Source organism: Meles meles, chromosome 2, assembly GCF_922984935.1.
Source record: "Meles meles chromosome 2, mMelMel3.1 paternal haplotype, whole genome shotgun sequence".
Classification (NCBI taxonomy): domain Eukaryota; kingdom Metazoa; phylum Chordata; class Mammalia; order Carnivora; family Mustelidae; genus Meles; species Meles meles.
The window spans coordinates 202,892,168-202,908,657 of NC_060067.1; the positions used below are offsets into that span (position 1 = coordinate 202,892,168).

Consider the following 16,490-nt stretch of genomic DNA (forward strand, 5'->3'; position numbering starts at 1 on the left):
GGCTTTTCACATCCTCCTCAAAATGCTTGACTGAAAATAGGCCTTTGGCTGGGCTGAAACTACAATGTTTAAAAAAAGTAAATTTATAAGAGCAAGCAAGAGGTTTAGGTGGTAGCTCCAAGTTGGTTAGAAGTGAGTCTAACCACAACCAAAATTGAAAGCGTCCACCCAGTGAGACCAGTCGTGTCCCCCATTCCCAAGCTTCAGCTCCCCAAACTGGGGAACCCCCTTTGGCCCACGGAAGCCCCGCCCACCCACAGGCCCGGCCCAGTAGCGCCGAGGCCCCGCCCCACCCCCCGAGTTCCCTCGGCCTCGCTGAGGCTCCGCCCCCGCAGACCCCGCCCCGCCGCGGGTGCTGCCATAGCAACTCCGAAAGCTAGATGGCTGCCGCCCGCCTGGGAGGAGGGATTTTGATACAGCCCGCGGCAAGCCTGCCCAAGTCACCGTCATTTTCGCTACAGCCAGCCGCTCCCACCCGAGGGAAGCCTAAGAAATGTCTGATCTATCCGCATCCACCGAAGAGCTCCCGCCTGTCTCGGTCGGTTCTGCGCTGGCTCCAGGGCCTGGATCTCACTTTCTTCCCCAGGAACGTCAACAGGTGCAGGAGCGAGCCGCCTACACTGGCCTGAGCATCCCGGGGACCCACGGACGATCCCGGTGCCCCTCCTGCCCCGCCGCCGCTCAGGGGCCGCCCCACTCAGCTTGCCCGCTCGGCCCAGTCTAGGTTTCCGAGCCAGACCCCTGCCGGCTCAGCGCGCACCCGCACAAACACACCTGCTGCTCTAGGGAGCGGGTCTACACGACACACAGGACGGGTCCACCCATTTACCCGTTCAGTCAATCATCACAGTTCAGACCCAGGCTACTGTAGAGCGCCTCGGTGTCTACAAAAACATTTCAACAGTCAAGCCTCTTTCTTTAGAGACGCTGGACATCAACTAACACCCGTGGGGATCAGTTTACCCTCCGGACGGCGTCTGTCTCCTTCAGTCAGCCACCCTGAACCTAACAGGCAGTTAGTATCTGCTCTGGGAATGCGAACTAACTTCCACAAATAGGAAGACGAGTCAAAGACTCTGGTTTACTAATTTCAATATTTCTTAATAAAGACGTGTCTGAAATTTTCAATGTGCCTAGGAATCACCTAGGGATCTTGTTAAACTGCAGATTCAATACAGAGTAACAGTATGGGTTCATAGAAAGGACGCCAAAGCCTCTGGTGTCTATCTAATCTTATCAAAACTCTATTCCATAGCAAATCTTCCACAGAGCACTGATCCAACAAATGTAATCTTATAAGTTATTTGCCATCAGTATGGAATATTCATTTAATTGGTGTTAATTGATTATAAAATACTACAACTGTTAAAGTAACTACATTTTATTTCATTTCCTTAATGCTGTCTATGTACGGATCAGGGATTTTTCAAATGGTTTCCTGATTGCAGAAATATTCACTATATATTACCCCTGGGACCTTAAATTGTCATCCTTTGAAAATGGAACTTCTTTGAAAGTCAAGTTGGATAACTGGGCACAGTTGGAGCAGGTAAGTTCGCAGTCACTGGCACTTTGTTAAGAATTTTGTGTCTTTAAAGGTGTACACCTGACCTCTTGGATATCTACAATGTGTGGGTGTGTTTGCAGGACAGAGTTGGCCGCTCATCTCCCTGTAATTGAAAAGAGTGTTATTAAAGTTTGTCACGAGTCACTTATGAAACTGAACGTACTCACTTCAAATTGGAATGGAACGGAATAATTGGTTTTCTTGCTGAAGAAAAATATTTTTTAAATAATTAACATGTTAAACACAAAAAATTAGTTGAGAGACAAAAGGGGGATTAAAGTGAATTCGTTGTAATTGGAGATTTGTATAGAACTTCTTATAATGAAAGTACTTTCTTTCTACTATTAAAGTTCCTGGCAAGAAAAAAATTTAAATTATCTAAAGAGCTAATCCATGGAACAATTCATTGCAAAGCTGGTGTTCCTGAAATCCTGATCCAAGAGGTTTATACCTTGCTAACACATCGAGAGTAAGTCATTCGGAATTTTTCTAGTGATACACTTTAAGATGAAAATTTGATAATATCAGTCTCGTTACAAAAATGTGGCTTGTCAACAGGTCTTCATTTTTTATTCCCAGAATTAAAAGCATCCAGGACGACCTCGTGAATTTCACGGACTACAGTTACCAGATGCATTTGCCCCTGGTTCCTCGGTCTACAGCTTCAAAGTCGATTAAAAGTAACATCAGGCTATCCGAAATGATAAGCAATCCCAACATACTCAGCAATAAACTTAAAGCAGAGTTCCTCTTGCTTTTACAAATGTTGCAAAGAAAATTGAGCAGAAAATTGAATCCAAGTAAGTTTTCCTTGGAAATAGTTGAGCTCTTCCCAACTTAATGAAGCTATACTTGAGTACAGATGAAAGAAAAGCTGGTTGTTGTCTGTCCCATTTCTGCTTTTGCTGTCGCTGGCTTAAAGGGAAAATAGCTACCTTATGCTAGCAGTGGAATGATTTATTATCATTGGAGTGGTTTATGTAATAATTTTTCTTTTTTTTTTAAGATTTTATTTATTTATTTGACAGAGATCACAAGGAGGCAGAGAGGCAGGCAGAGAGAGAGGGGGAAGCAGGCTCCCTGCTGAGCAGAGAACCCAATGCGGGGCGATCCCAGGACCCTGAGGTCATGACCTGAGCCGAAGGCAGAGGCTTTAACCTACTGAGCCACCCAGGCGCCCCTATGTAATAATTTTTCTAATGCAAGCATAGCTTAACCTAGTATATTAATACTTGGAAGAAAAATGTTAGTGAAAGTGTTCACATAAAATTTCGTGGGAAATAAGTTCACATAGCATCTTAGGTTACTAAAGAAGATGGGAATATTTAAGACTTCATCAGGATATAAGTACTATAGGAAAAGCCTGACCACCGTGATTCACTCTAGATGCTCTTTATCATATGGTCAGTGTTATCCTTTCTCTAATAGCTTCCGTGTGTAGATTGGGTAAGGCAAGGCAAGGCAGATTGGGGCAACCCTCTGCATCCTTCCAGAGGTATCACTGAAATATTCTCAAAGCATCCAAAGCATTTGCCATCAGAGTCCCAACAGAGGGCGAGTAAGTAAACTTTCTCTCTCTCTCTCTCTCTTTTTTCTTTTCTAACACCACTCATGTCCTGGAAGTCCTGGAATTTTTTAGTCCTTGATTCCAGCACATAGTGACTTCATCGTGACCATGGCATCCAAACCATTAAGGAATAAGGTAGCTGTAGTCATTAGGATTCCTCCATTTTGAACCCCAATTTTCTGAAGAGCCATTTTCTCTCTAGTCCCTGGAAGGAAAGGAGAGCAGAACTGTCGTTTCACCCAGTTGGCATGGCATATTACATTTTGTTCTCTGTTACTTTGTTCATCTGCCATTGCCTGTCATTTTCTGTTTCTCTTCCTTGATTTGCTCTCACTTCTGGTTCCACTCATGAATTTGTGAGTAGAGAAAGAACTGAGGTTATTAATCCTGTTGTGGAATTTTATGTTCATATTCTTTTGTATGTCTTTTAAACATTCAAATTTTGCTGTGACTTTTGTCATACATGCATGCATATAATGTGTATGTACAATTTAAAGACGATAATGGTTAAACATCTCTGTATCCCTCCTTTATGCTCTATTCCGTGACACGTTATCAATACCTTCACATTCTGCCGGTGTCCTTCTGATTGGATTCTCCGTAGTTCCCTCTGAGAGTGACCACTGTTGTGCTGCCTTTGTTTGTCATTTCCTTGATGTAAAAAACCCCCCCCAAAACAGTTCATGCACACAATTTGTTCTTCTTAATTTCATTCATGTGTATCTTTTTTTTATTAATTAATTTATCTATTTCCAGCATAACAGTATTCATTGTTTTTGCACAACACCCAGTGCTCCATGCAATACGTGCCCTCCCTATTACCCACCACTTGGTTCCCCCAACCTCCCACCCCATTCATGTGTATTTCTTAATTTAGATTCTATCCATCTTTGTAGTAGGCAGAACGGGGTTCCCATTCTTGTTCATGCGCGAGGCCCCGGCACCTGTGAATATGTGGCATGACATGGCAAAAGAGGCTTTGCAGAAGCTGCAGACCTTGAACTAGGGAGTTAATGCTGGGTTACTCAGTGGGTCCAGTCTAATCACAGGAGCACTTAAAAGCAGAGATCTCTCTCCAAGTGGAATCGGAGCAATGAGGCAGAAGAGGAAATAGGAGTGATCTGAAGTGTGAGAGGGGCTCAACCTTCTCTTGTTGCTGGGGCCATTCGGAGACCACAGGAAGGTAGGGGCGTGGCCTCAAAGAGCAAAGAACAACCCTCGGGGACAGCCAGCAACCAGATAGCGACTTTGGACCTAGAGATGCAAGGAATCACATTCTGCCAAAAACCCGAATGAGCATGGGAGAGGATGCATCCCCAGGGCTTCCAGAAGTATTGCCGCCCTGCCAACACCTTGATTTCAGTCCGGTGAGACTCTAAAAAGAACCTCTCAGATTTCTATACTCTGAGATAAAAATGGCTGTTGTTTGTAAGTCACCAAATTTATGGAAATTTGTTATGGCAGAAATGAAAAACAAATACAAACTTCATGGTTAACATTATTGGCATCATGGTTATAAAAAAATTCTCCTATATTTAAATTTCCTAAAGTTTATTTAACCTTTATCTTTTATTATTTTCATTTTCAATTCCAGTAAAGTTAGCGTACAGTGTTGTATTCGTTTCAGGTGAACAATATAGTGATTCAACACCTCCGTGTGTCGCCCAGCGCTCCTCACAAGGGCACACCTTCATCCCCATCACCAGCTGCACTCACCCCCCCATCCACCTGCCTCTGGTAACCTTCAGCTTGTTCTCTAGAGTTAAGAGTCTGTTTCTTGGTTTGCTGCTCTTTTTTTCCTTTGCTCATTTGTTTTGTTTCTTAAAGTCCACCTATGAGGGAAATCATATGGTATTTGTCTTTCCCTGATTTATTTGGCTTAGTATTGTACCTCTCTAGCCCCATCCACATTGTTGTAAATGGCAAGATTTCATTCATTTTTACGGCTGAGTAAAATTCCATTATTTACGTGTGTGTGTGTGTGTGTGTGTGTGTGTGTATACACACACATACTACCTCTTCATTCATTTATTGACGGACACCTGGCTGCTTCCATAGTTTAACTGGAGTAAATAATGCTGCAATAAACACAGAAGTATATTAATCTCTTTGAATTAGTGTTTTTGTATTCTTTCTATAAATACCCAATAGCATGATTACTGGATTGTTGGGTAGTTCTGTTTTTAAGGAAGCTCCACATTGTTTTCGGCAGTGGCTGCATGAGTTTGCATTCCCACCGACAGTGCGTGAGGGTGTCTTTTTCTCCACATGCTCACCAACACTTCTTTCTTGTGTTGTTGATTTTAGTGATTCTGACAAGTGTGAAGTGGTATCTCATTGTAATTTTTATTTGCATTTCCCTGATGATGAGTGATGTTGAGCATCTTTTTGTGTATCTGTTGACCATCTGGATGTCTTCTTTGGAGAAATGTCTGTTTATGTCTTCTGCCTATTTTTAAATTGGATTGTTTTTTGGGGGTGTTGAGTTATATAAGTTCTTTATATTTTTTGGATACTGACCATTTATCACATAGGTCATTTGCAAATATCTTCTCCCATTCCACAGATTGCCTTTTAGTTTTATTGATTGTTTCCTTCCCTGTGCAGAAGCTTTTTTTTTTTTTTTTTTTTTTTTTTTGTGCAGAAGCTTTTTATTTTGATGTAGTCCCAATAGTTTATTTTGTTTTTATTTCCCTTGCCTCAGGAGACATATCTAGAAAATTGTTGCTATGGTAGACTTTCACTTTTAAGATATTTTTCAACTTTATTGAGTTATAATTGACAAATAGAAAGTATATATATTTAAGGTATACAACTTCACATTTTGATGTACATATACTTGTATAATCACTGCAATCAAACATATCCATTGTCTCACATGATTGCCATGTTCTTTGTTTCTTTGTTTCCTTCTTTTTTCTTTTTTTCTTTGTTTGCTTGGTGTGGTGAGTATGCTTAGGATCAATGCTCTTAGGAAATTTCAAGTACACAATACACTATTAACTGTAGTCACCATGCTGTATATTAGACCTGCAGAATTTTTCCATCTTGCATACCTTTGACCAGCATCTCCCCAGGTCCCCTTTCCCCCAATCCTTGGACATTACCATTCTACTCTCTGCTCCTATGACTCTATTTTTGAGTCCACCTAGAAGTGAAATCGTGCAGTATTGGTTTTTCCATGTCTGGCTTATTTCATTTAGCATAAAGTCTGATTAATATTCCAGTGTGTGTGTGTGTGTGTGTGTGTGTGTATACACATCCATACCGCATTTTCTTTATACATTCATGCATTTTGGACATTTCCATATCTTTGGCTACTGTGAATAATGTTGCAATGAACATGGTACAGATACCTCTCTGAAATACTGATTTCATTTCCTTTGGATATATACCCAGAAGTGGTATTGATCATACAGTATTTCTATTTTTAATTTTGGGTCTTCATACTATTTTCCATAATGGCTGTACAAATTTACATTTTGCCAACAGTGCAGAAGGGTTCTCTTTTCTTCCACATTCTCACCAACACTTTTTATATTTTGTCTTTTTTGATAATAGTGATTCTAACAGGTGTATGATAATATATTACTGTGGTTTTGATTGCATTTCCCTGATTACTGATTAGTGATGTTGAGTAACTCTTTAAATATCTGTTGGCCATTTGTATATCTTGTTTTTTAAAAGACTATATATTTTTTAAAGATTCTATTTATTTATTTGACAGACAGAGATCACAAGTAGGCAGAGGCAGGCAGTGGGGGGGGGGGGAAGCAGGCTCCCTGCTGAGCAGAAAGTCGGATGCAGGGCTTGGTCCCAAGACCCTGGGATTATGACCTGAGCTGAAGGTAGAAGCTTTAACCCACTGAGTCACCCAGGCGCTCCAAAAGACTATTTTTAAATACGATCTATACTCAACATGGGGCCCAAACTCATAACCCCAAGATCAGGAGTCACACACTCCACTAACTAAGATAGGCAGCACTCCTGTATTCCTTATTTTGCGAAATGTCTACTCAGGTCCTTTACCCAGTTTTTAGTTGGGTTATTTGTTTGGTCTGCTATTGAATTGTATGAGTCCTTATATGTTTTGGATATTACATTTTACATATTTAAACATTATGAATTATAAAACATTGATGAAGGAAATAAAAGAAGACAGATAAATGGAAAGACATCCCATGTTCATGGATTAGAAGAATTAATATTTTTAAAAAGTCTATACTACCCAATTGACCTATAGATTCAAAGCAAGCTTGCAAAATTTCAATCGTAGTCTTTACAGAAATAGAAAAAACAATCCTGAATCCTATGGAACCAAAAAAGAACCCAAAAAGCCAAAAGCAATCTTGAGAAAGAAGATCAAAGCTGGAGGCATCACACTTCCCGATTTCACACTGTAATACAAAGCTATAGTAATTAAAATAGTAAGATACTGGCATAAAAACAGACATAGAGACCAATGAAACAAAATGGCAAGTCCAGAAATACATCCATGCATTTACAGACACTTGATCTTCAATAAGGATGCCAAGAACACACAATGGGGAAAAGATAATCTCAACAAATCATGTTGAGAAAACTGGATATGCACTTGCAGAAAGAATGAGATTGGACCCTTACCTCACATCCCAACATAAGATCAGAACAGGTCTTAAACGTAAGACCTGAAGTCATAAAGCAACTAGAAGAGACCACAGGAAAAGCTTTCTTGGCACTGGCACTGGCAAGGATCTTTTGGAGATGACATCTGAAACACAAGAAACAAAAGCAAAACAAACGTGGGATTCTATCAAAAAGGCTTCCACATAAAAAAGAAAACAAGAGTGAAAAAGGAACCTATAAAATGGGGAAAAAAATGTTTGCAAAGCATAGATCTGGTAAGGGGTTAGGCTCTTAAGATCTGAATTTGTCTGCAAATGAAATGGAGCACAAGTTCTGTCTCAGACCATTTCTTGAACAATCTGTTCTTTTCTCACTGGTCCGTAACACCCTCATGTCTCAAATATTTCCAGTTTCTTTATATCTATGGGCCTGTTTCCGGGCACTTGCTGGTCTTGTCTACCCCTGTGCGACTGCAACACCACACTGTCTTAGTTACTATTGCTTTACAGTAAGTGCTGACACTTGCTAAAGCAAGTCTTGCAATTCATCTTTGAAGCACCCTGTTGCGTGGATCTTTGTTATTTCATTCACTGTGACTTTAAATGTTATGAATTCAGTAGAACTGCCTACTGTTACATTTGCGTTCACAGCTATCATATTATTTCGTGGTCTTTGTTTTCTTTTTCTGTTTCTTGTTTTTGTCTCACCTATCTTTTCTTTCAGATTAAATTTTTTTTAAAAGACTCCCCCCACACCTGATCCCTACTAATTTGGAAAATTTAAAATTTCTACTCTTTTTAGTGCTACCCTAAAATTTTTAACATGTAAATTTATCCTAATCTAAAATTAATATCTTTACTTTCTCTAACTATAAGCACCCTAAAACACTAGGACACTGACGACTCCTGGCCAGCCCCCTACCACTCTTCAGCATTTTATTTGTCCAGTTATTTTTTTAATATCACAAATCAGATACAATTATTCTTTATACCTAACATTTGCTTACCTTTAGTCGATCTCACCATTTTTGCTTCTCATTGGCTCTAGTTCGGATTTCTAGAACAAAACACAACTATTTAATTTTCTCTTTGAATGTCCCTCTTTGTGCAAAGCTGACCTCTATCTCTCTTGTCTTTCTTTGACCAATTTCTCTTTAGCTCTGAACCACTTCAGCCCTTCAGATTCTTGAACAATATTCTATTCTCACTAGTCTTGATTTTTGAGACTCCTGATTTTAAGCTCAAAGTAATTAACTGTGATATTATAGGTCTGGGAATGTTACTGACCAGAGCTGTATAGAGCATCAACAGGGTCTGACTGATGAGTAGAAATTACCTTAGACTCTTCTTCAAGCCTCAGTGAAGGCTGAGGGCTGCAGAGGAGGGGTAACAGATCTTGAGAAGCACAGGGAAATTAATGCCCAAGTGTGATAGTTTAGAGATTTAATGAGAAATGCAGGAAACATAGAAGCAGTTTTGTCACTATTTTTATAGTATAAACAGTTTTGAAAAATGAAATAAGTCCTGTATGATTTTGTTTACATGAAATGTAAATACATGCATGAAATATAAAAAAATCATCTCACTGGGGCGCCTGGGTGGCTCAATGGGTTAAAGCCTCTGCCTTTCGCTCAGGTCATGATCCCAGGGTCCTGGGATCGAGCCCCGCATCGGGCTCTCTGCTTGGCGGGGAGCCTGCTTCCTCCTCTCTCTCTGCCTGCCTCTCTGCCTAGTTGTGATTTCTATCTGTTAAATAAATGAGATAAAATCTTAAAAAAAAAAATCATCTCACCTGTTATGACAGAAGTCAATACAGTATTTTCTTTTTAGGGTACTGTATGGGAGGGATAAGCAGAGGATTTGTACTAATAATACACCCCAGGTGTATTCATTCCAAAAATTTGATAGACTACAAACACATAATTTGACCGCTTTTCTGCATACATATTATTAAAAAAACTTACTAAGAAACCAATAGGAACAAAAATATATCGTCTTTAAAGCAACTATTTTGTGGCTCAGAGGTGTGCACAATGTGGGGAAAGGTCTAATAACCTCCCTTTCCACACTACTCTTTAGGACGATGATTAAAGAGGCGTCTAAAGAATTTGCCTAATTTGTAAACTGTGGCGTCTTATTTTGGCCATGGCCGCAGTGAATTTCTAACCAAGAGTTTCTGTACTCATATTTTCTAGAATGGTTTGAGGTCAAACCAACAGTGGGAGAACTTACTCTCAGTCGTCTTCCTCCCCAAGTCTCTGGGTGCAAGCACAACGCCATGATTTCGAGGGAAGGCGTTGCTCCTGTTTTACGTGAGTTGTTGTTATTTTAAACTTGCTACCAGTTAAATGACTGTTTCTACTTTGTTCCTTTACATTTCAAAAAGTAGTTAAAACGTCGGTCTAGGCCTTCAGTCTACCACTGTGCATTGGGTTGCTAGGCTGCTATGCTTTTGACAGATATGAGGGCCCTAGGGTCTGCTAAGCACCACCATTTCTCAGAAGCAGGTGAGTCTGGAACCGGCGGGGCTCATCTCGGCAGAGCTCAAAGCTCAGTTCTCTAGCAGGGGTGACGGATCGTCTCAAGGCAGCAAAGGACACGTGCATGCCTTAATTTCCCCAGCGGTTGTATCATGAGAAGCCACTTGTTTAAACCCTGGTAGTTCAGAAAGCTTTGATAGCACGGCAGACCACAGCCCACAGGCCCAAGTCAGTATTCTGCCTGTTTTTACACAGCCTGCAAGTTAAGGATGGCTTTTACATTCTTCTGTGGCTGAAAAAAATATATCAAAAGAAAAGTGATATTTCCTGACACAAGAACATTATATAAAATTCAAGTTTCCATGGCCATAAATAACGTTGTATTGGAAGCTGGCCACACCTGTCCTTTATGCCTTGTCTGCGGCATAAAGAGCCCAGTCACAGCCCAGTCACCGCCCGGTGTGGCCCACAAAAAAGATTCTAGACTTAGTGAATAGAGACAGACAGAACCAATACAACTAATAATTCTGGGGACATGTTGAGGACATATATTTATTAAAAATTATTCAGTTTATCTGAAATTCAGATTTAACTGAGGGTCCATTTTTTATCTGACAAACCTACCACGAAGCCTGAAATATTGGCTGTCAGGCCTTTGATGGAAGACATTTGGGGACATCTGCTACAGGGGATGCTTTCTACCATGCTAAGGGATTTCATGGGAGAAAAAAAAAGGTCTTTATTTACATAAGGTCTGGAAAAGCAATGTCAACAGATTCCTTCCTTTCTACTTAGGATTTCACAGAGCCTCTTATATGCTAATATGTATTGTAAATATTAAAGAGCAGAGGTACCAATCCAGTGTTTTCCAAGCTCTACTTGATCACATGTCACTCTCTAGCTAAGGGCCAGCTAGAGCTACCGTTTCTCGGGGCGCACTTAACATCTAGACATTAGGCCAGGCGGTGAAAACCTCCAACTCCTGCCTGAGGCATGGAACTCAGCACGACAGAGCTCAACAGAGTGAATTAATGTTGTTTCTATGAAAAAAAAAAAAAAATGTATCCCTAGTTTCACCTTCAGATTCTGGGTCGACAGCCTCTCCTGCAACCTGTCTCAACCTCCTGCCCATGGGGAGGCCTGCAGTGGAAGCCCTGGCGGCTGAGGCCCAGTGGGGCGGGGGGAGGGGGGCAGCCTGCTGCACAGGGCGCTTTGGGTTCACTTGCTTGTGAACCCCTCCGGCTGCCTGGACCTGACTGGGGCCCGGGAAGCACAGGACCACTTGCTTTGGGACCTGCAGAGAAATGGCAGAAGGACGGAGTCTCAGCAGGGCTTCCTTCCAGGGTGAGAAACAGATGCAAAAGGTCCGTATTTGAGAAAACGATGCCTCCCGGGACTTGAATTGCTAAAGAGCATTCCTCATTTTTGTTCTCTTTTCAGAAAAATGTCAAGGTCACATAGGACTTCTTGGAAAAATAATGCTATCATTATTTCAGATCAGAACTCCCTAGTAGAGAGGATTCTTGCTTTTACAATTTTAATCATGTATGAGCCGCTATAAATAACTTCTCCCCCATTTTATCCTCTCAGTGCTCTCTTTGAGTCCCTCTCACTTCAGTGGTCTTTTTCTATCCTTTTAAAAGTGGATGATGGGCCTATGGGGGTTTTCAGGACAGATCAGGATGGGAAGAAAACATGCTTTTATCTTTTTACGTCTCTCAGTCCTTTTCCAGATACCTGGATTCTCTTAATCTAGGCAGAATGTAAAGTAATGAGCAAATCGAGCAGACTTTGGTAATTATATGGATGAGAGCTGTTTTGCTCAATTTTATTTTCTTCCCAAATTCATTCAAGGGATTCCATTTCAGTTGTTTCTTTTTTTTTTAATTTAAATTCAATTAGCCAGCATATAGTACATCATTCGTTTTTGGTGTGGTGCAGTGATTCATTAGTTGCATGTAACACCCAGTTCTGAACTCAGTTCTGGAACTGAGTCAGTGGAAGGAGAAGCAGAACTAGACCACAGGAACTGGGGCCCAGTTGACCATCTAAGATTGCGTGCACACGACACTGAAACCACAAGGCCATTCATCTGAGAAGCTTCTAATGATCTGAGAGGTGGTGAAGATTGTTAGATCGGTCATTACCCTTGTTTTTTTTTTTTTTCTTTAACACTTAAATTCTTCCATTTGTTTTCCTAAACCTCACATCTAGCAAACATGAGACCAGCGGGGGGTTTGGGGGAGCAGATTTCTTAGGTGTCACAGGCTCCTCACGTTCAAACTGAGTCTGGGCAGCTTGGAGGCTTCAGCGCCGAGTTCCAGAAACTCAACGATGAACTCTGTGCATCTGCCAAACCTCGGCACTGTTGCCTCCACTGCTTTCAGAAGCAACGTCCAAAAATAACTGAGTCATATTCGGTGTCAGATACACCCAAATCAGCCCTGGCTATTTTAGGCGTGGCTAATGACTTTTCGAAGTGGGTGACATTCAGATTTCTTATTTAAGGCTACTCTCACGCATGCTTTACATATTCTGTTTACCAGGCATTTGGATGAACCTGTGCTCAGCCTGCTGCCCAGCATTCTGCGTGTGTCACGTGTTAGAAACACTGATCATTGTGCAAATATCTAATAACCACAAACTGATTTTAATGTTGTTTATTTAAATATTCCAGGAAATATAGGAGCTGGTGGCAATCCACTTAAGAAACGTGTGTGAAGCAAGCTGGAAGACGTTCTTTTGAATCTGCCGGGAAATCTATCAGAAACGAGGAAAAGTAAGCTTGAAAAGTACCCATCTGATGGCTTTGAAGAAGCGATGCCACCATCTCCTGCCACACTCAGGGGACAGAATTACCTAGTCTTGGATATACTAGTAAATTAAAGTGGCGTCTCATCCATAATTGGGCTGAAGAACGTGCTTTTTCAATTCAACAACCATTTATTAAACACCCGTGCGGTTACTGTTAAAAATACAAAATCAAATATCACAGAATGAGCAAGAATAATTTTAAAGGTACAGTTTAACATAATTCACCATGACAAGTAAAAGTTATTTCTCATAAATTCTGTAGGAATGGTGAGTCTACTTTGTAATATATTTTCCTCATTAGAAATGAAAAGAGCTACTACTTTGCCTGATATAAATTCACACATCACATGCATTTATAAAAAAATTTACTCTGAATGATTATTATACACTGGCCCACAGAGAACCTTGTTTACCCCCATAAGTAGCCTGACTTGAAACATTTTTTTAAAAACAGGTGTCCCTTTTGATAGTGAGTGGTGGGAAAGGAAAATTGTGCTTCACTTGGAATTTGGTTCTGGTGTTTAGCAAATCATTTAGGTCAATTAAATACTTCTTACTGGTTGATTCCACTTTCCCATAATTTCAGTAGAGGGAAACCAAAGCGAGCTGATATCTTGAAAGAGTAATGATATTTCATACATTCTTATAATTTTATATTCACATGCAGACATTTTTCTTCAATGGGAATTATTCATGCCTTTATACTATCTCATTAACAGTCTCATTTGTGACTTCCAACAGGAGTATTTCGAATGCTGAATCCCATAACGTGCCTGTCAATTTCCAGCTAAACTCTTGTCAGTGGTTCTGCATTTTTGAAGGCTTGGCTTTATTAGAATTTCCATCTCCAGAGACTTCCGAGTTTAATTTCACATTTGGGGCAGGTAATATTTAGTAAAAGAAAGTAAAGAGAGCCCCGATGAAATAGGATTACTTCTTGGGAATGTGTTTAGAATCCAGCTTTACATGAGGTAAAGGGTATAGTTTAAATGCATATCTTACCAGCTATAGGTTATTTATCTGTGAACCTTGTGTTCTAATGGGACAAATCTAAAGTAGAAGATTATGAGAATAACTTTCAATCCATAAAATATCGTTCCTTAGGAAAGGGTTATAGGAACAAGTCTTCTGAACCTTGGCAGGGGAAAAGATCCAGAGAGAAGGATTAGATTTGGATCAACAGTCATTTTAAAAGTTTCTTTTTTCTTCTCTCCACCGTACGTTTAATCTCCCGAAAAAGCTAATCATTCATGGCCGGACTATGGTAAGTTCCCAAGACTCCCGCGGAGCCTTTGGAGAGCTGCGGAAAAGATGAGCTTGTCTTAAAAGTTTCACTTCAGAGTGTGTAAGAACATGAAGGTAGCAGGCAGGGGCAAAGCGGCAGCTTCAAGAGCTTCCCCAAGAGGAGTTGTATTGAGAGGCCAGCACTCCAGGTGTCTCTGAGGCAGGCCATTTGCTTCACCAGGGATCTCTGGCAGAAGTAAGCAAGGAGCTTTTCTAGGAGCTAGAGCGCCGCCTCTAGGAGAGTTTCCAATTGGCCGAACGCTTATCACCGAACGGAAGGCTCTGGATGCGCTGTTCCTGTTTCTTAGTTCAGGGTTTATTGTAGTCAGTGTTTCTTACTGGTGGGGAATCCTCCTCCTGACAGTCCAAAGTGATTCTTCTAGGTTTCCAAGTAAGATAGTCACCCAGATGGACAGCTCAGCCCTTCACATCTCTGATGACTCAGACCCAGATTTTATGGAGAAGATTGTTAAATCTCTCGGGGTGGTTTGGGGGACAATACTGATGCTCATCTTAGCAGTTAACTCTGTCACGTCTGGCTTTAATGAGGTATTTACTGAAATTCAGGGGACCTGAAATACATTCATACCTATATACATAAAAATCTAGATAACTACAGGCCATATTAAGCACAGTCCTATGGTATTTAAATTTAGCATAAAAGTACTTTCATCAGTTAATTTAGGAATAAATGTTTCAAAGATACGGCACAATAAAAACTTAGTAAGAGTTGACAATGAAGATATCTTCTGTATTACTGCTACACTAATAAGAAACCCTAAATTTTATAAACAATTGGTGTTCCTGAATATTTACTGTATTCAGAATGCCTCTTGACTTAAGACTGAAAAAGTGTCAATCTTCCTATTATAAGGACAACAAAATAAAAGTCATTGCTTTAATGCGATGATATTCCTGAACACCTCTGGATGATTTCATGGAAATATAGACAATAAATATATATTGATTGACATGAAAATAATATTTTCACGATATAACTTATTTTGATGTTGTAATTGTATTAACCATCTGGTAATTTTTAGAGGCAAAATATTTTTCCAATTCTATTAAAACCATTGTCTAATGAGACTTCTTTCATAAAAGCATAATTAAGCTTGGAAAATAATTTGTACACATTAGTAATATAGACATCTTCTAGTAGTAAAAAAAGTTCATATTATTTGGGTTTTCATGCATATAAAATTTAACAATAGAAAACCTTTTATAAATTTAAAAAATTGCTTTGTTTTTCATATTAAGGCACAAGAGAAGCAAACTGAGATGGTCAAATGACACAGTTTTATGAGGAAATCATAGTTAAAATTGGTAATAAGGTACAGAACACTGTAGAAGTCAGAATAACAGATTTGTACTTAAATCAATCCAATTTAGATTTTAGACACAAATTGGATTACGCCTCTATTGTCTTCATGTGCTAAAGAGTTATTTGAATTTTTCATAGTTTAAACATAAAATATTTTCCTACATTCATTCAAAATGAAGAAGGAAACAATCATTTATATATGTATAACTTACACTCAGTGGATCTTTTAAAGCAGTTAAAGCACAAAATATAGGCTTCTTAATCTATTTTAAAACAAAAATAGAGAGAATTATTGCAGGAGTTCAACTGCTATATATGAGTGAAAAGATTTTACTACATGCATGCTAATGAAAAATCCACCTCATCTAAACAATTTGAGTTATGCCTATCACTAAGGATTAAAAAAAGTTTCACACTTTTGATGCACTGCATACATTCTCTTTTATAATGTTCATTAAATTTTTTTTGGTAAAATAGAATTTAGGCCTGTAATGTCTTTTTGACAGTTAGAGCTGGTCAATGCAATAGATGTATATACAGAATATATATTGTTTTCTGTTTTAAGAATCTTGTTAAAGAAAATTTTTAAATTATTTTAAATGCAACAAGTTTAAAGATAATAAAAACCACAATTATTCTAATTATAGGAACTCACTCTTTAGTTTGACAAAAACATCTATATTATAAATTCTGTAAAACAGTCTGAGTATCAAAGTCCCGTTCTTCCCAGTAATGCATTAATTTCAAAGACCTCAGAGTGAGAATTCTAGTGCAACTGAAATACTTGCAGTCGTGCCTCAGGCTTTTTTTTTTTTAATACTTTTGCTCTTTTAATATTACAAAAAAAAAA

The 16,490-nt window shown here is 39.5% G+C and overlaps 1 protein-coding gene across 1 annotated transcript; it reads left to right on the forward strand.

Annotated features, from left to right (window-relative positions):
* The first annotated feature begins 380 nt into the window (after window positions 1-380).
* On the forward strand, window positions 381-16,488 carry SPATA4 (spermatogenesis associated 4). The gene is given in 7 exon segments (XM_045987018.1): window positions 381-598; window positions 1,420-1,549; window positions 1,918-2,036; window positions 2,147-2,367; window positions 9,934-10,050; window positions 12,896-12,928; window positions 12,931-16,488. Coding segments are annotated over 7 exon segments (909 nt in total). The 3' UTR covers window positions 13,002-16,488.
* The last annotated feature ends 2 nt before the right edge of the window (window positions 16,489-16,490 follow it).